We start from the raw sequence: 18,642 nt of genomic DNA, 5'->3' as shown, positions 1-18,642 counted from the left end.
GGATGTTATGACGTATACATATGTCATCATTTTGTTTCGATACATAGCTTGAATGAAATGTTGTGGAGCACTTTGGAATTTTTGTCCACAAATACAAAAATCTGAGAAATGAAAATATCCGAATCTCTTCTAATCATTTAATTTTAATTTAAGTGTTTCACTCCTTGCAATCAAAAAGTGATGCGAGAGAGATGGTCTAAATGACGAGACGGAAATGCGCGTGTAGACTAACATAACGGAAGTAAATAATGACGCTTACAAGTGATTCCTACGCCACCTATGTATGTGAATCATTCAGTAGTGCTATGCATTGTAAAGTGAGATGGATCGCTTTCGATTTCTTCTATGCGTGATTTTCGTATTGGTGAGTGATAATTTTAAAATAACTAATCTATCAACTAATCTAAATATGAGAAGTTCACTTTCTGCGTCCTGTTCAGCCAGCCTCTAAAAGGCCATCGGCAAATTAAAGCTCCAAGAAAAAATTCAAAACGTTTCCAATTAGCTTTTGCATTGTTCAATATCATACTAAATGATTTTATTTAGATCAACAGAAGAGAAATTTCATAATTAAGTGTTGCGGCAAATCATCTTGCGTTAACGTTTTACCCAAGCGTGCGCGACAATCTAGCACTCAAATGAATAATTTATCATCAAAAAAGAATTCTACGGTTGAAATTACTTCCGGTAATAGAAAAATAATCATTCAACTTGAAAATACAACAGAGAATCATAGGCACAAGCGCAGGAGAGATATTATTTCAGACAACATCAAATTATGCTGACAAAGCGAGTGATAGTACCCAACAGTCAGTAGAAACGACAGAACAAAATATTCCCTTAGCCACTTCAGATCAAGAAAAAGGAACAGAAACTATTTTAATTCCTCCAGAATCAGTCACGGATCATATTGTAGCCTCATCTACAGATTTTCCTATAATCCAAAGTAATTATCTCGTCCTTTCTTTATAAAATCATGCTAAAAGAATCTATCAATTAATTTTATTTAGAAACATCAACGTTGGCCAAGCAAAGTTTAAAAACAACACATTCTTCCTGTGAGAATAACATCAACAAAAATAAGCAAAATTGATTTTTGTTTTAACTGTTCCTAGTCACGATTACTCAAGCAGCAACAATATCTGCATCACTTCCACCTACCGAAAGGCCGACCACCACAACAAGAGCAGCAATATTAACAACGTGGATGATGCCAACTTCCACTATCTCCACAATGAACTTGTCTACACACACCACAATCACTTCCTCCAGTGCTGACATTTCTTCTAACACCAAAGTCCTCACTACTACCATTGATCCAAATATAGTGCGTGTTTTTAAATGGTTGACTATAATACATTTTTTCCTATCTCCATAGAAAATTTACGATTGTTTGGAAAATACGTGCAAGAAGAACGTAGGAAATTAATGTTAATACTCAATAGTACTCACTCTCCCAATCTATTAGGAATCATTGTTCTACAAGGACGGGCGACTTATTGGTGCTATACTTTATATTTGGGTTTTCAGTAATTTTAAACCGACGATTTCACAGACGCAAATGATTATGGGTACTGGAATGAAGCGTGTGGCATTTTGTATTTGTGGGGGAAATCAGTGGTACGTCAAAATTATTTTCACTAAATAAAACTCATTCAAACGAAACATTAATCTCATTCCTTATATACAGAGTAGACTGTTTCAATTGGAATGTTTTATTCCGTCCAAACTTAATTTAAAGAAATACATTTTTTAAAACTTAAAACTCCTTATAACGCCTGGCAAAGGATGGGATGATGTGCCGCCAAACAGTCGTATAATGCCGGTTGCATAAATATCTTTCTCCTCTTTCCAGTGTCTTATAGTATAGAGGTCTTTGCAAGCGGCGCTGCGCAGCGCCAGGCGGCTTCTTTTTGATCACGTGGTCAGCCGCCAGCCGCCGTGAAATAAAACAGGCTGGATGTTGAGCTAATTGGTCAACAGCCTTATGCCACTACCAAACTTCAATTCCAACTTCAAATTTTGCCAGCCGTTGGCAAAACTGATTAGCCACCACCGTTGGGTGAAAATTCGGTTTAAGCAGTATCCGCCTCAAAAATTCGTTGCTGAGAACTCTTTACTTACATGATATATTTATAACTTAATAATTAAGCATCCCTTTAAACGCTTTAAATCCATTAATGGCATTGATTGACAAGGTTGACTGGCAAACAAATTACAACAAATGCTGCAGTCTTGGTATGATGCCGATCGCTTTAGAAAATGACACAAAAAAGGAATGCTTAGACAATTTATCTAAACGTGAGAATTACTTTTTCTCTTTCAAAAATAAAAATGAATTAGTTACTTAAATTTAGCCTCGGTGTGGAAATATAATTCAAACTACTGGACCGCGGCTCGCAAAACTAGAACAAACGGAACATTTCAATGGTGTTCGCCTAATCAAACGAATTCCGACTCAAAATTTGACAATTCGTCGTCGTATTGGCTACCAGGACAGCCAAACAACTTTAACGGAGAAAACTGTGTGCACCTGCAAGTGAATAAAAGCATTGGAAGAATGTATTTAACCGACAAAAACTGCTCTAATTTCTACGTGTTCGGCTGCCAAGTCTGTAACGCAGTTTTTCAATTCAAATGTTTAACTATTCCAAAATTAGGGGAAGCCTACACCATCGCCGCCATGCTTTTCTCCAAAATGTCCCACATTCGGCTGTGACAAAACTGTAAAAAACAATCACATTACCTGTCAGAATTTATCGTGAAATTTGTACGTCAACAGACTTCATTTTTCAGCACACTTCCTGATGGTAAAACCCAATACCTAACAAGTACATACAATATTCTTCGTTTAAGTGAAACCACCCTGTTTGAAATTTAATTCTTTTTAGAACCAATCAACCATGGCTTCTGGTATACAATCAACGGGAGGACCTACGTGTTTAGTTCAGTGAAACAAACTGTAATTTTAATCAAAATATTTAATTAATACTTCATCTTTTCTTATTATCTGCACGTATAATTTCAAAATATAAGTGGTTGGATGCTGCGAAAGCATGCTGTGCAATTGGGATGAAGATTCTCAGCATTGAGTTTGACTACGAATACACTAATTTAATTGCCGCAGCCAAAAGTAACCAATGGTGTAGCAAGAACATAGATAACGGAATGAAATTTATTTTATATACATATAGATTCGTCGAATGCTGAGGGCATATTTTGGACCTCTGGAAGCGATGAAGGGTGCGAGGGGAATTTCGGGTGGTGCGCGGTGAACAAACTGGTCAGAAGTCAAGAGGCCAAGTGGTATCCAGGGGAACCGAATAATTACAACGGCAAGGAAAACTGCATATATCTCAAACTGGGTAAAACTGGAGGAACGCTCTATGATGCGGACTGCTCAACCAGCCAAATGTACATTTGCGAGGCGAGGGACACGACTAAAACGACTTCAAGCTCTGAGGCAATGGTGGACGAGTGCGGAGCAGCTTTCAACGTCTCCAGAGGCATTTGAGATTATAATAAATTTGAGCCAGTCGCAGTCGTGGATAATAATATTTTTAAATACCTTAGATGAAGCCAAACAGATATTCAATACAACAAAATACTCTCTTAAAATCAAAGTATTTTGTAGTAGGAAGAAACTAAAATACTTTAAAATTTTACTTCTTTAAACAGTGCTTTCTGAAATGCATGGGAGAAAATGGAGGATTCGTAAGTTCCGTTTTTGTTGTGTATGAGGAATATTTTTTATTATTTTACTGCTTATCAGATGCTGAATGGAAAACTGGTTGACGAGAGTATTTTAATGATGGCCGAAAGTATGGCAGCTAATGCTGCGAAAATGCAAGAAAACATGATCGCTGTTTCAACTTGCAGTTCAAAAAGTAAGTATTATAGAGGAAATAGAGTTCACTTTGAACTATCGATATTATATCACAGAGGGGATGGACGAGTGCGACACGGCTTCATTAGTCTTCCAATGCGGCCAGGAAAATGCTCCAGAACTTGTTGCCAATATAATCAACACAGTGGAATTAAATACGTCCTCAGTATGTCTGGTTGTGTCTCACTCTATTTTACTTTTGTAATTTCAATATAGGAAGCAGTTCCTCTACGAGGCCTTGTACCTAAGTGCCCGACTGAGTATGACTGTGTTTTGGACGTAAACTCATTACTTTTGCGCTAATAGGAGTTAATACATTGATTTTTAATCCACAGCCGCAAATGAGAGACGATTATTTAAATAATAGAGGTATTAATTGATTCCAGATTTTGTTAGATCGCATTGCAACGTTAACAATTGTTTAGCTGTGGCGAACAATGGAACAATTTTCACTGCATGCGGAGTAAAGTATATGATCCAGTTTGATAAGGTGTCCCAATTAAAGCGTCCTACATTTCAAATTAAATAATTTCCCATGTTGCATTTAGGTTTCGTATGAAGCAGCAGCTTCATTGTGCTGTAAATATGGCCTCAAACTGGCCTCTTTCAGTAGTCCAAGTGAGCTCTTGTGCCTGGTTAACAAATCAATGAGTGAGCAAAGCATTATCATTGAAAGTGCAAAATAATTGTCTCTTCTCTCAGGCACGCTTCCCGTCGTGGAATCCCACGCCTGGCTGGCGGCAAGTAGACTTGGAGTCGCGAATTACGCTTGGTGTTCATCCAGCAGCCCGTTCAACCTGATGCCCACAATATCCGATCACTACCCTGAACGTTCATCTATGCCCGACTGGTTTCTTATTTCGGTCAGATTCGTCGTTGAAACACAACCAACGGATATTTACATTGCCCAGGAGCGCACGGCAAGCAGATTGTTACCTTTCTGCAAGCCTTGAAACTTTAATCGTTTTATTATTAAAAATGTTCACTTGGGAAGTTAAAATGTCCCTTTATGAGTGTATAATGCAAAGAAGTTTGATTAAAATTGCTATATCTATATCGTACCTGCAGAACAAGTAATAAATTGGACTTAACCTCGGTGCAGAAATGTTGACATTATATGACCAGTCTTTTAATTCAAATGATGCGGCAGAGTAATCGTATAACCTGTGCCAAAAATTGTACCAATCACACATGAATTGAAGCAGCTAGATGCCTCAATAATCAGCCTCCGCACCTCCAACGTAACTGCAACCAAATCCGATTTAATACTAAAAAATTAACCCAGCTCCAGTGAATGTACCTACACAGATTTAATCCCTGTGAAAGATAAAACCTCACCACGATACAGTTTTTATTTTCTAATTTTGTTCTTATGTAGTATGGCGGGTAGTGTCATATTTAGGTTTAGTACATTTTTCAATGCCCACTTAGATGGAATAAGTTAAATGCTGGCAATATTATTATTTATTTTAATGCTAAAGGCGGTACAGCTGTTTCAAGCACCGTGTAATACTCAGAAAAATAGTACCGCGATTATCGCATAGTTATACACTGCCCTCTATACGGATTCGGGGGAATATGACAATGACTTGCGCCACACACGCAACAGTGAAGAACCATAAAAAATAATTGTAAAAGAGCGTTAAAATGTGTCCCTTAGTGTCACATGTTTTTCATATTGACAAATTCAAACATAATGAATTAATGACTCATTTTGTAAATAACCATCCCGGCAACAAAGATATATTGAAAATACAAACCTTGCCAAAATCAAATCGTATTAATTATTTATAAATTGAAGCAGTCAGGTGGCCCGACAACCAGCACCACCGCTGCTGACTCTTTATTTTTCTCTTACGTGTGGCAAATGTGGCACTCGCAACACTTATATTATGGACGAGCCGCCACTGTATTGGACGGATGTTAAGAAAGCAACAATTTGCTTGACCTAATGATGTTAAGTATATATTTTTTACCATCATTTTACCTGATTTCCTTTGTTTTAAATTTAATTATGAAATAATAAATAATACTTTTGAATCTAAATCTACATGGATATTAAATATCATTAACATAAAACGTCTTTTTAAATATGCCACCAGTTCAACTTAGCTGTATTGTAATTCAAAATCATGTTAGAAATTTTTACAGCTAGCCTACAGGACGTGACGATTTACGCCTGGAAGTGGGTATCTGAAGTTTTTTATCTATATATCAATCATGAAAAATGTACACTTGAAAGTTTGAGGAAAATTTAGGAAAAGTCTAACTAAAATAAAATAATATTCAATTAAAATTTAACCTTGTATAATTTCAACATCTGTTAAAGATTTACTTACATTTTATTTCTTATCTATTGAATTTACTTTTTATACTATATGAATTGTCCTTATGTTGGTACGTGCGTGAGTGCCATTGCTGGTTTAACAAAAAATAAAATAAATTCCGAACGGATATGATTCTGAGCCATAGAGCACAGAGCTTTACCGTGTGTTTCATTCAATTTGCAGTCGTGCTGGTATCATGAGAGATGACTCAATTGAAAACTCTCAATTGCGTGATATTGGTATCGGTGAGTGAAAATTTTAGTCCTATAGACGAATATTGTCAACATATAGTTAAATTCCGAGAAGATAGCATGCTGGTTTCTAATTTCCGAGTCATCAGGAGTGAATATATACAATCTAAAAGGCGGGCCTATTCGAATATCTTTGCGATGTCAGTAGCATATATTATTATTTCAAATTTAAATATCCTAAAACTTCAAAACTGCAGCAAACAGACAGAGACGAATATACATAATCAAATGTTGCGGTAGACAATCATGCTCTAAAGCTTTTAATAATATCTCGCGAGAGTCCACTTCTTCACCGAAAGTGAGGAAATTTAATGTATTGATATTTTCCCAGAATAACATCAATTTAATAACTTTAAAGAGTAACACAAAGCCTCAAAAAAATTTAACGGAAGCAAAGGCTTCTGTAAATACGAAAAACGGTATTTACAACGGTAAATCAGTTTTTTTTTCGGAGAACGAATACTGAAAATTGTGTAATGCAGCCTCAAGTGCTGAAGATTTGATTCGTACTACGCAGTTACATGAAAGAGATATAGGGAAATCAACACAAATTGCCGAAAAATCATCTACAAATCAGGAGCAAAACGCAGAAACAACTAATTCAATTCGTATTGGGACTGAACCAAACAGTCCTGGTGTAACTGCGACCAACGCCGATATAGCTACGACTTCAAGTATAATATGTTATTTGTTATTTTAATCGAGAAAAATATTCAAAACATTAACCCACTGCTCCAGTGAATGCACCCTCCGTAATACCCAGTACGACTGAAGTATCCACCACCACCACCACCAACCCAACCACCACCAAAACCAACACAACCCCCACCACAACAACCACTACAACCACCACAACCTCTGTAAATCCAACTACGGTAAATCGAATTGTTTAGTATTTTAATTTAACTTGTGTGTGCGAAGCAGTTGTAGTTTTAGTGCATTTTAAATTACCTAACTTGATTCAAACCGATTTTTAGTGTCAGATTTCAAAGAAACTTTAGCCCAAAAGATAATAATCACAAATGAACATGAATTGAAGCAGCTAGATTATGGCTCTACAGCCAGCACCAGCACCAGCACCGCCGCCGCCGCTGCCACCGGAACCATCATCAGCGCAAGCACCGTTTCCGGCACTTTTCCGAGCACCACCGCTCATGGTTTCTCAACAACCATTGCCACCGAAGCTGATACACAAAAAATAACCACCACGGTCCTCACAACAACAATCGATCCAGAAAAATTTGTTGCACTTTCCATGCTTTTTAAATCTGAAAATATTAATTTCATTTTATAGACCATTTTTAAATACAACAACAGCACATGCAAGAGAAACGTATATTACCAGATTTTTAGTTTAAGAAATAAATTATACTTAAAATTAATCATCAGCTGTCCCTGTATTCCAATGACGGTCATCTCATTGGTGCATTAATATTTAAGCGGAATGTAAATCATATTATTATCTACAATCATCCTTAGATGCAAAACAGTATGGGTACTGGACAGAGGACTGTGGCCAATTATTTTTGTGGGGGAATACGGTGGTATGTGAACTCCAGTTCGCGATAGTTTGAGTTATCTTAGGTGTTATTTACAAATAAATAATTTTATGTTGTTTTAAGTAAATATCTACAATTACAATTGTAATAGATGCGCATTCCTTGTGAAAGGTTGGCGAAAAATGTTGACGAACACTATAGATTCCTTATTTTCCACGTCTGATGGCAGGATTTTCTTACAGTCTAACTCGCGGCTTACTCTTGACTTTGATCTTAATTATTTGGTCACCAGTGCATATCTTCAAATCCTATGACAAATCACAAATATCTAAACTAGCAGATATTTGTTTCTTATATTCTTTTTTTAAAAAGAGCAGGAACCAAATTTGGGCACCGTAAATGATCAAGATGCATTTTCTGACCACAGAAATATTTAATAGCACTCTCGAAATGGTGGCAAACTTAACTATCTGAAATTTATGTGTTGAAAAACGTACAACAATTTTGAATGAATTTAATCTTTATTAAAAACAATGGTGTACAACAGACATTTATACATAATAGACACAATAGTTAAATCACAGATCAGTGCTCGTTTTGCGTTGGTTGTCTGTTGTACACGTTTGGTGTTTAATAAATATTTCATTCGTACAATAATTTTATAATGTTAATTAAAAGGTGAATTGGCAAACAAATCACGACAAATGCTGCAGTTTGGGAATGACGCCAATCACTATGGAAAACGAAGACAAAAAGAAATGTTTAGAAAATATTACAAATCGTACGAATATATTTTGTAAAATCAATATTGAAATGCGGCTAAAAATGAAATCTTGGTAGCCTCGGTTTGGAAGTATAATTATAATTACTGGACCGCGGCCCACAAAACCAGCATGAATGACACCTTCCAATTGTTTGAATGGTGTCTGCCCAATGCTGCAAACTTTCCGACATTTGGCAGCACGTCGTCGTATTGGATGCCAGGACAACCGCGTGCTATAAACGGGGAAAATTGTGTCCACCTGCAAGTGAACAAAAGTCTAAGCAAAGTATTTCTGACTGCCAGAAATTGTTCCAATCTTTTCGTTTTTGGATGCCAAGTACGCAAAATTTAAGTTTATTTTAAACTATTTACCTTCCTCATCAAAGGGAAAACCGACTCCTGCCCCATCTTGCTTTGCTCCAAAATGCCCCGAATTTAATTGTGACAAGAATGTAATAAAAATAGGCTTAAAAGTACGTTCGACTGATTGTTAACTCGTTTGTTTGCAGCCATCGTTTTTTAGTACTCCTGCTGATGGCGTTGCTCAATACTTGACGAGTAAACTAATTGTTTCTGAATTGTTTTCTATGATATTTGGTACTCTTGAAATCAGATCCAAGTAGCCACGGTTTCTGGTTTACAGTTAATGGTAGAAGCTACGTGTTCAACTCGGAGAAAATGAATGTAATTAAACTTATTTCAACAAAAGAATTAATCCACACAGGTGGTTTGTGTAATTTTTAAGTGGTTGGATGCAGCTAAATCGTGTTGCGCAATTGGAATGAAGATCCTCAGCATAGAGTTCGATTATGAATACAATAACCTTATTGCTGCCGCGAATAGTATGTATAGTAAACGATTCCTAACTGAGCTGATATTAAATATTTTCTTCAGATTCGACGAGCGCAAATGGCATATTTTGGACATCAGGGACTGATGAAGGTTGCGAGGGGAATTTCGGATGGTGCGCGGTGAACAAACTGGTTAGGAGTCAAGAAACTAAGTGGCAACCGGGAGAACCAAATAATTATGCCGGAAAGGAAAACTGCATCTTTCTTAGTTTGAGCCAAACTAGCGCAACGCTCTATGATGCGGACTGCTCGACCAGCCAAATGTACATTTGCGAGGCGAGGGACACGACCAAAACGACTTCAAGTTCTGGGGCAATGGTGGACGAGTGCGGAGCAGCTTTCAACCTCTCCAAAGGCATTTAAGATTATAATAAATTTGAGCCAGTCGCGGGAAATAATATTTTTAAATAATACCTTAGATGAAATCAAACAGATTTTCAATACAACCACATACTCTCTTAAAATCAAAGTATTTTTGCAACAGTAATAAATTAAAATACTCTAAAATATAATTATTTTAAACAGTGCTTTCTGAAATGCATGGGAGAAAATGGAGGATTCGTAAGTTCCATTTATGCTTAAGGATAACTTATCATTTTACTGCTTATCAGATGTTGAATGGAAAACTGGTTGACGAGAGAATTTTGTTGATGGCCGAAATTATGGCAGCTAATTCTGCGATACTGCAAGAAAACATGATCGCCGTTTCAACTTGCAGTTCAAAAAGCAAGCATTATAGAGGAAATAGAGTTCACTTTGAAATACCGATATATATCACAGAGGGGATGGACGAGTGCGACACGGCGTCGTTAATCTTCCAATGCGGTCTGGAAAATGCGCCAGATCTTGTTGCCAATATAATCAACACAGTGGAAATAAATGCGTCCTCAGTATATTTAGTTGTGTCTCACTCTATTCCAGTTTTATAATTTCAATTTAGGAAGCAGTTCCTCTACCAGGCCCTGTACCGAAATGCCCGACTGAGTATGACTGTGTTTTGGACGTAAACTCATTACTTTTGCGCTAATAGGAGTTAATACATTGATTTTTAATCCACAGCCGCAAATGAGAGATGATTATTTATATAACAGAGGTATAAATAGATTCCAGATTTTTATTTAGGTATATCGCATTGCAACGTTAACAATTATTGTTTAGTTGATGCGAACAAGGTTATACTTTTCACCGCCTGCGGAGTGAAGTATCTGATCCCGTATGATTGGGTATCCCAATGAAGACGTCTTACATTTATAATTAAATAAATATCCATATTGCATTCAGATTTCGTATCAAGCAGCAGCTTCATTGTGCTGTAAGTACGGCCTCAAATTGGCCTCTTTCAGTAGTCCAAGTGAGCTCTTGTGCCTGGTTAACAAATCAATGAGTGAGCAAAGCATTATCATTGAAAGTGCAAAATAATTGTCTCTTCTCTCAGGCACGCTTCCCGTCTTGAATTTTCACGTCTGGCTGGCGGCAAGTAAACGTGGAGTCGCGAATTACGCTTGGTGCACGTCCACCAGCCCGTTCAATCTGATGCCCACAATATCCGTTCACTACCCTGAACGCTCATCTTTGCCCAACTCGTTTCTTCTTTCGGTCAGATTCGTCGTTGATACGCAGCCAACTGATGTTTACTTAGCCCAGGAGGACAAGGGAAGCATATTGTTACCTTTCTGCAAGCCTTGAAACTTTCATCGTTTTATTATTAAAAATGTTCACTTGGGAAGTTAAAATGTCCCTTTATGAGTGTATAATGCCAAGAAGTTTGATTAAAATTGCTATATCTATTTCCCACCTGCAGAACAATTAATAAATTATTGGACTTATCCTCGGTGCAGAAATGTTATGAGTTGTTATTAGTCCTGAATATATCTAATTTTAATTCGAATAATTTTAATCGAGGGCAATCTTCTTCTCCTCTGTAATATTTTGTGTGCAATATATTTTACATCTTCATTAAATGTTATTGAAAATATTTGCAAAAATCAGCGGTTATAAATTTTCAGCAAACATCTTTACGGAAGCGCTATTTTAATAATTTCAATAGCATTTTTGTAAAAATATCGATATTTATTAAACAGTCTTTTAATTCAAATGCTACGGCCGAGTAACCATATAATTTGGCCAAAATATTGTACCAATTACATATGAATTGAAGCAGTTGTGGTTCAATAATCAGCCTCAGCACCACTATGGTGGCTGCCACAGGGTGGCGCTCTCTCTTTCCCTGGCTGCCTGAATATATTCGTGTTAACCAGAAGTAGTTATTCCAAACTCGAAGATCGACGTGTGCGGTAGCAGCAAATATTGCTCCCTCGGCCGCACATTTAGGAGTTCGTTGACCTTTAAGCAAATAGCTTACTTTACGAACCCTTAATTCGACGATTAATTGAACGATCCAATTTTGCATTGCCAATCCTGACAGCTCCCTATTTAGGGACCTAATTACGGCATACAAATAAAGGCATTACGACAATTCGTGGGGTTTAACTTATCTCGACGCATACCCTATATTTGGACGAATAGATTCAGGCAGCCAGGGAAGGAGAGAGCGCCACCCTGTACCACCAACGTAAATGCAGCCAAAGCCGATATAATATTAAAAAATTTAACCCAGCTCCATTATGAATGTACCAACAGATGTTATCACTACGAAAGATAAAGCCTCTACCGTTATCACCACGGTAGTTTTGAATTTCTAATTTTAATCTTATGCGGTATGATGGGTAGTGTCAAAATTAGTTTTTTTGCCCACTTTGGTGCATAAGTTAAATGCTGGTGAAAAGCAATATTATGATTTGTTATAATGCTAAAGCCAGTACTTCCATTTCACAGCACTTTAATACTCAGAAAATAAGCTCGCTTATTATATCTTGGTGGCATTTTCCAATCACGCAACAGTGAAGAGGCCAAAAAAATAATTGTAAAAGATCATTAAATTTTTATCTCTAATTGTAACATGTTTTTCATCATGAAAAATTCAAACATAATGAATTATAGACATATTTTGAGAATAACCATCCTGGCAACAAATGCATTGAAAATACAACCCTTGCCAAAATCAAATCGTATTACATAATATATTTATAAATTGAAACTGTCCGGTGGCACAACAACCAGCACTATCGCTGCGGACTGACGTCAGTGCAAGCATTTTTTCCGGCACTTCTATACCAGCACCGCCGCTGGCTCCTCAAAAACCACCGCCACAAAAACTGAAACAAAAAATTACTACCACGGTACTCTCAACATCATTCGACCCAAAAAATTGTAGTACGAATCGATAAGCAGTAGCTGCGATTAAAAATCTGTTAGGAATAAATATTTTCCCAATTTTAATGACGATTTTTAAATACGGCAGATCATCGTTCAGGAGAAACGTACATTACCGACTTTTAAATCTAATAAACCGATGAAGATGATTAAAAATGAAGTCCCATTGAACGGCGTGCGAAAAATATTGAAGAAATACGAAAACTAGATTTTTCTATCCTCCACGTTAGTTGGCAGACTTTCTCCTTTTCTCTTACGTATGGCAACTGAGGTACTTGCAACACATGTATGGACGCGCCACCCCTGGATTTTTCGTTTATTGCAATTTAATGGATAGATGCTAGGAAGGCAATGAATCCCTTGACATAAATATATACGGTATTAAATACCATTTTATTACCATAATATTACCAGAGTGCGTTTGTTTTAAATTTAATTATGAAAGAATAAATAATTACTTTTGAATCTAAATCTACATGGATATTAAATATCATTAACATAAAACGTCTTTTTAAATATGCCACCAGTTCAACTTAGCTGTAATATAATTTAATTTTTTAAATAATTTTTTAAAATTTTACAGCTAGCCTACAGGACGTGACGATTCACGCCTGGAAGTGGGTTTCTGTGCTTTTCATCTATATATCAATCATGTAAAATTTAGACAGTTTTGCGAGTCTAACTAATATAAAAAATTAATATTCTATTTAATCTTTTATAATTTCAGCACCTGTTAAATTGAACTTTACCCCGCCTCTAAAAAATTTATTTTTTGCACTACATGAATTGTCCTAATGTTGGCACGTGCGTGTGTTGTTGTTGGGTTGGAAAAAAAATTAAATCGAAAGGATGTGATTCTGAGCCATAGAGCGTCACCGTTTGTTTCATAAAATTTGCAGTCGTGCTGGTATCATGAGAGATGGCTGACTTGAAAACTCTAAATTGCGTGCTCTTGGTATCGGTGAGTGAAAATTTTAGTCCTATAGACGAATATTGTCATCATATAGTTAAATTCCGAGAAGATGGCATGCTGGTTTCTAATTTCCGAGTCATCAGGAGTGAATATACACAATCCAAAACGCGGGCCCATTCGAATATCTTTGCGATGTCAGTAACATATATTATTATTTCAAATTTAAATATCCTAAAACTTCAAAACTGCAGCAAACAGACAGAGACGAATATACATAATCAAATGTTGCGGCAGACAATCATGCTCTAAAGCTTTTAATAAGAATTCGCGACAGCCTACTTCTTCACCGAAAGTGAGAAAATTTAATGTATTAATATTTGCCCAGTATATAAAGTCAGCTTAAAAAATTTTAAGAGTAATACAAAGCCTCAAATAAATTCAACGGAAACAATGATTTCTCTAAATACGAACAACGGGGATCCTGGTAAATCAGTTATTTTCGGAGAACGTATACTGAAAATTGTATAATGCAGCCTCAAGTGGTGAAGATTTAATTCAAACTACGCAGATACATGAAGGAGATATAGGGGAATCTACACAAATTGAGGAAAAATCATCTACAAATAATCAGGAGCAAGACGCAGAAACTACTAATTCAAATCGTATTGAGACTGAACCAAACAGTCCTGGTGAAACTACGACCAAATCTGATATAGCTACGACTTCAGGTTTAATCTTTTATTTTAATCGATAAAAATTTCAAAAAATTAACCTAGCTCCAGTGAATGCACCCTCCGTATTACCCAGTGCGACTGAAGTATCAACCGCCGCCACCACCACCACCACAACGTCCACAACCACAACCACGGTAAATCCAATTACGGTAAATCGAATTGTTTAGTATTTTAATTTAACTTTTGTGTGCGAAGCAGTTGTAGTTTTAGTGCATTTTAAATTACCTAACTTGATTCAAACCGATTTTTAGTGTCAGATTTCAAATAGAAACTTTAGCCCAAAAGATAATAATCACAAATGCACATGAATTGAAGCAGCTAGATTATGGTTCTACAGCCAGCACCAGCACCGCCGCTGCCACCGGAACCATCATCAGCGCAAGCACCGTTTCCGGCACTTTTCCGAGCCCCACTGCTGGCTTCTCAACAACTACTGCCACCAAAGCTGATACACAAAAAATAACCACCACGGTCCTCACAACAACAATCGATCCAAAAAAAATTGTTGCACGTGCCATGCTCTTTAAATCTGAAAAATATTAATTTCATTTTACAGACGATTTTTGAATACAACAACAGCACATGCAAGAAAAACGTATATTACCAGATTTTTAGTTTAAGAAATAAATTATATTTAAAATATTTCGTCAGGTATCCCTGTATTCCAATGACGGTCATCTCATTGGTGCATAATTATTTAAACGGAATGTATTTAGCATGTAATAATATCTATAATCATCCATAGATGCAAAAGATTATGGGTACTGGACCGAGGCCTGTGGCCAATTATTTTTGTGGGGGAAAACGGTGGTATGTGAACTTCAATTCGCGATAGTTCGAGTTATATTAGTCATTATTTATAAAATAAATAAATTTTTAATTATTAGTTTATTATATTGTTTTAAGTAAAATATAGAAAATAATAATTATTGCAGTCCTTGTGAACAGTTTGCGAAAAATATTGACGAACTCTGTAAGAGTCCGTATTTTCCATTTCTGATGGCAGCATTATCTAACATTCTAATTCGCGGCTTACTCTTGACTTTGATCTTAATTATTTGCTCACCAGTACATTTCTGCAAATCCGATAACAAATCATATCTATCTAAACTTAAATAGATTATAAGCCGATATTTATTTCTTGCATTCTTTTTTAAAGAGCAGAAAACAAATTTGGGAGCTATAAATTAACAAGACACATTTTCTGGTAACAGAAATATCACTCTTAAAATTGCGGTAGATTTTACCTATATGAAATTTCTATGTTGAAAAGTTTTACAATAATTTTATAAACACAAAATTTTCAAAGGTGAATTGGCAAACAAATCACGACAAATGCTGCAGTTTGGGAATGACGCCAATCACTATGGAAAACGAAAACAAAAAGAAATGTTTAGAAAATATTACAAAGCGTACGAATATATTTTGTAAAATCAATATTGAAATGCGGCTAAAAATGAAATCTTTGTAGCCTCGGTTTGGAAGTATAATTATAATTACTGGACCGCGGCCCACAAAACCAGCATGAATGACACCTTCCAATTGTTTGAATGGTGTCTGCCCAATGCTGCAAACTTCACGACATTTGGCAGCACGTCGTCGTATTGGATGCCAGGACAACCGCGTGCTATAAACGGGGAAAATTGTGTCCACCTGCAAGTGAACAAAAGTCTAAGCAAAGTATTCCTGACTGCCAGAAATTGTTCCGATCTTTATGTTTTTGGATGCCAAGTAAGCAAAATTTAAGTTTATTTTAAACTATTTACCTCTTTCATCAAAGGGAAAACCGACTCCTGCCCCTCCGTGCTTTGCTCCAAAATGCCCCGAATTTAACTGTGACAAAAATGTAATAAAAATAGGCTTAAAAGTACGTACGACTGATTGTTAACTCCTTTGTTCCAGCCATCGTTTTTTAGTACTCTTGCTGATGGCGTTACTCAGTACTTGACGAGTAAACTAATTGTGTCTGAATTGTTTTCTATGATATTTTGGTACTCTTGAAAACAGATCCAAGTAGCCATGGTTTCTGGTTCACAGTTAATGGTAGAAGCTACGTGTTCAACTCGGCGAAAAAGACCGTAATTTAAATTATATCAATAAAGGAATTAATCCCCACTGCTGGTTTGTACAATTTTTTTAAGTGGTTGGATGCAGCAAAATCGTGTTGCGCAATTGGAATGAAGATCCTCAGCATAGAATTCGACTATGAATACAATAACCTTATTGCTGCCGCGTATAGTATGTATAGTAAACGGTTCCTAACTGAGCTGGAATTAAATATTTTCTTCAGATTCGACGAGTGCAAATGGCATATTTTGGACTTCAGGCACTGATGATGGCTGCGAGGGGAATTTTGGATGGTGCTCGGTGAACAAATTGGCAAGGAGTCAAGAAACCAAGTGGCACCCGGGTGAACCAAATAATTATGCCGGCAAGGAAAACTGCATCTTTCTTAGTTTGAGCCAAACTAGCGCAACGCTCTTTGATGCGGACTGCTCGACAAGTCAAATGTACATTTGCGAGGCTAGGGACACGACAAAAACAACGTCCAATTCAGAAGCTATGGTAGACGAGTGTGGAGCCGCATTTAATGTTTCCAAAGGTAATTTGTGTTACGATATTGCATCAACAATAATTAATATTTTATTCTTAGAGGAAGCCAGGCAGATTTTTAATACAACAATATTTTCCCTCAAGATCAAAGTATTTTTTAATCATTGTCCTTTTTTATTCAAATCGTAAAATTTTCAGTGCTTCTTGAAATGCTTAGCAGAAAATGGAGGATTTGTAAGTTTTTCAATTCCCACACGTAGCAATGATTCCTCCATGATTTTTCAAATTTTAATCAGATGTTGAATGGAAAACTCGTTGATGAGAAGATTTTGTTACTGGCCGAAAGCATGGCAGTTAACACAGACATAATGCAGGAAAACATGATTGCTGTCTCTACGTGCGGTTCAAAAAGTAGGCCCCTCGAAAATGAAAAACATTTCGTAGAGTTGCTATTATTACAAACAATTTTAGGGGGAATGGATGAATGCGATACAGCTTCATTGATTTTCCAATGCGGCCAAGAAAAAGCACCAGAACTCGTCGCTAACGTGATAAATACGGTGGAATTAAATAAATCATCTGTAAAAGATTAATTTTTATTTTCGCTGTTGTAAATATTCAGAAACATTTTTATCTTAGGAATCAGTGCCACTACCAAGAAAATTAGGAAAGTGTCTTACTGATTTCGACTGTGTCATTGATGTGAACATTTTTTTACTTCAAATAAGTACCTAATAATAATAATATTTTTTCATTACTTCACAAACAGCCACAAATGCGAGACGATTACTTGAACAACAGAGGTTTGCTGTCTGTTTAATTCTTTATAACAAAAAGATTTGTTTGAAACTTAAATTTATAACCTAACGCTTGTATTTCTTGTTAATACAGTTATTATTTTTAGCTATACCCAATGGAAACATTTTTACGGCTTGTGGGGTTAAATATCTAATCATCTTTTCGAGAGTAACAGAAAATTTAGATGCAACCAATATTTAAAAAAAATTCTTGCAGGTTTCGTATCAGGAAGCATTTTCTTTGTGCTGTAAATACGGTCTGAAACTTTCTTCGTTCAAGAGTCCGAGTGACCTTTTATGCCTTATTGATGCCTCAAAGAGTAAGATTAATCTCATTTTTAATTATATCATAAATGAAAATCTTCTTACACTTCCAGGCACGATTCCGGTTGTGGCGGAACATGCTTGGCTGGCTGCTAGTAAGCTGGGCGTCACAGACTACTCTTGGTGCACCACTAGCAGCCCCTTCAACCTGTTCCCGACAATCACTGATCGATTTCCTGACCGAGCGGCAAATCCTGGCGATTTTTTGCTCTCTGTCAAGTTTGATGCGCAACCTGCAGCAGTTGCGCTTGGCCGAGAAGGCAGTGGAAGCATTTGCTTCACTTTCTGTATGCCTGACACAGATTAAGTTTGAATTTGTGCACATCTGCATTGATCTACTGGAATAAATTTTGATATGCATCAGTGTTTATATGCACCCTGCTTCACATTTAAGCTCAGCGTACGTGTTGCTTCTTTATCACTCACACAAAATTATATCAATCTGGGAAATCATCTTTTATTGCTCTCTCA

At 36.5% G+C, this 18,642-nt stretch overlaps 3 protein-coding genes across 3 annotated transcripts; all 3 read left to right on the top strand.

Annotated features, from left to right (window-relative positions):
• The first annotated feature begins 308 nt into the window (after positions 1–308).
• LOC135940609 (uncharacterized) lies at positions 309–5,004 on the top strand. Its single transcript, XM_065485583.1, has 25 exons — positions 309–364; positions 418–493; positions 547–687; positions 737–946; positions 1,011–1,058; positions 1,116–1,327; positions 1,379–1,417; positions 1,469–1,502; positions 1,556–1,620; positions 2,199–2,301; positions 2,358–2,611; positions 2,661–2,726; positions 2,783–2,831; positions 2,892–2,962; positions 3,037–3,133; positions 3,195–3,506; positions 3,574–3,623; positions 3,679–3,714; positions 3,773–3,887; positions 3,943–4,052; positions 4,103–4,165; positions 4,222–4,255; positions 4,312–4,376; positions 4,435–4,537; positions 4,589–5,004. Exons 1-25 carry the CDS (start codon positions 323–325, stop codon positions 4,837–4,839), a joined length of 2,646 nt encoding a protein of 881 aa, XP_065341655.1. The 5' UTR covers positions 309–322; the 3' UTR covers positions 4,840–5,004.
• Positions 5,005–6,409: 1,405 nt separating this feature from the next.
• On the top strand, positions 6,410–11,489 carry LOC135938329 (uncharacterized). Its single transcript, XM_065481944.1, has 23 exons — positions 6,410–6,458; positions 6,947–7,138; positions 7,188–7,339; positions 7,504–7,707; positions 7,759–7,797; positions 7,854–7,887; positions 7,944–8,008; positions 8,642–8,744; positions 8,804–9,063; positions 9,113–9,178; positions 9,236–9,284; positions 9,340–9,410; positions 9,472–9,568; positions 9,621–9,932; positions 9,997–10,046; positions 10,103–10,138; positions 10,189–10,303; positions 10,358–10,467; positions 10,518–10,580; positions 10,637–10,670; positions 10,736–10,800; positions 10,859–10,961; positions 11,013–11,489. Exons 1-23 carry the CDS (start codon positions 6,410–6,412, stop codon positions 11,261–11,263), a joined length of 2,520 nt encoding a protein of 839 aa, XP_065338016.1. The 3' UTR covers positions 11,264–11,489.
• A 2,257-nt stretch (positions 11,490–13,746) lies between these two features.
• Positions 13,747–18,559, top strand: LOC135938803 (uncharacterized). Its single transcript, XM_065482736.1, has 24 exons — positions 13,747–13,811; positions 13,873–13,957; positions 14,015–14,115; positions 14,178–14,247; positions 14,297–14,491; positions 14,540–15,092; positions 15,149–15,182; positions 15,243–15,307; positions 15,807–15,909; positions 15,969–16,228; positions 16,278–16,343; positions 16,400–16,448; positions 16,505–16,575; positions 16,639–16,735; positions 16,788–17,099; positions 17,151–17,200; positions 17,249–17,284; positions 17,347–17,461; positions 17,522–17,631; positions 17,690–17,752; positions 17,820–17,853; positions 17,955–18,016; positions 18,065–18,167; positions 18,225–18,559. The coding sequence occupies exons 9-24, from the start codon at positions 15,849–15,851 to the stop codon at positions 18,476–18,478; spliced, it is 1,743 nt and encodes a 580-aa protein (XP_065338808.1). The 5' UTR covers positions 13,747–13,811; positions 13,873–13,957; positions 14,015–14,115; positions 14,178–14,247; positions 14,297–14,491; positions 14,540–15,092; positions 15,149–15,182; positions 15,243–15,307; positions 15,807–15,848; the 3' UTR covers positions 18,479–18,559.
• The last annotated feature ends 83 nt before the right edge of the window (positions 18,560–18,642 follow it).

The sequence above is a fragment of the Cloeon dipterum genome, chromosome 3 (genome assembly GCF_949628265.1).
Source record: "Cloeon dipterum chromosome 3, ieCloDipt1.1, whole genome shotgun sequence".
Taxonomy (NCBI): Eukaryota; Metazoa; Arthropoda; class Insecta; order Ephemeroptera; family Baetidae; genus Cloeon; species Cloeon dipterum.
Note: the sequence above shows the minus strand (reverse complement) of the source record. Positions and strands in the feature narration are given on the sequence as shown.

What these genes read in the sequence shown, in the direction of transcription:
- LOC135940609 (XM_065485583.1), top strand. Translation starts at nt 323, where the DNA reads ATGGATCGCTTTCGATTTCTTCTATGCGTGATTTTCGTATTG. An exon ending in ATTTGTGGGGGAAATCAGTG is followed by an intron (nt 1,621 to 2,198) that starts GTACGTCAAAAT and finishes TTGATTGACAAG; the next exon opens with GTTGACTGGCAAACAAATTA. An exon ending in CCTGGTTAACAAATCAATGA is followed by an intron (nt 4,538 to 4,588) that starts GTGAGCAAAGCA and finishes CTCTTCTCTCAG; the next exon opens with GCACGCTTCCCGTCGTGGAA.
- LOC135938329 (XM_065481944.1), top strand. Translation starts at nt 6,410, where the DNA reads ATGAGAGATGACTCAATTGAAAACTCTCAATTGCGTGATATTGGTATC. An exon ending in TCAACTCGGAGAAAATGAAT is followed by an intron (nt 9,411 to 9,471) that starts GTAATTAAACTT and finishes GTAATTTTTAAG; the next exon opens with TGGTTGGATGCAGCTAAATC. An exon ending in CCTGGTTAACAAATCAATGA is followed by an intron (nt 10,962 to 11,012) that starts GTGAGCAAAGCA and finishes CTCTTCTCTCAG; the next exon opens with GCACGCTTCCCGTCTTGAAT.
- LOC135938803 (XM_065482736.1), top strand. Translation starts at nt 15,849, where the DNA reads ATGACGCCAATCACTATGGAAAACGAAAACAAAAAGAAATGTTTAGAA. An exon ending in CCTTATTGCTGCCGCGTATA is followed by an intron (nt 16,736 to 16,787) that starts GTATGTATAGTA and finishes TATTTTCTTCAG; the next exon opens with ATTCGACGAGTGCAAATGGC. An exon ending in TAGCAGAAAATGGAGGATTT is followed by an intron (nt 17,285 to 17,346) that starts GTAAGTTTTTCA and finishes AATTTTAATCAG; the next exon opens with ATGTTGAATGGAAAACTCGT.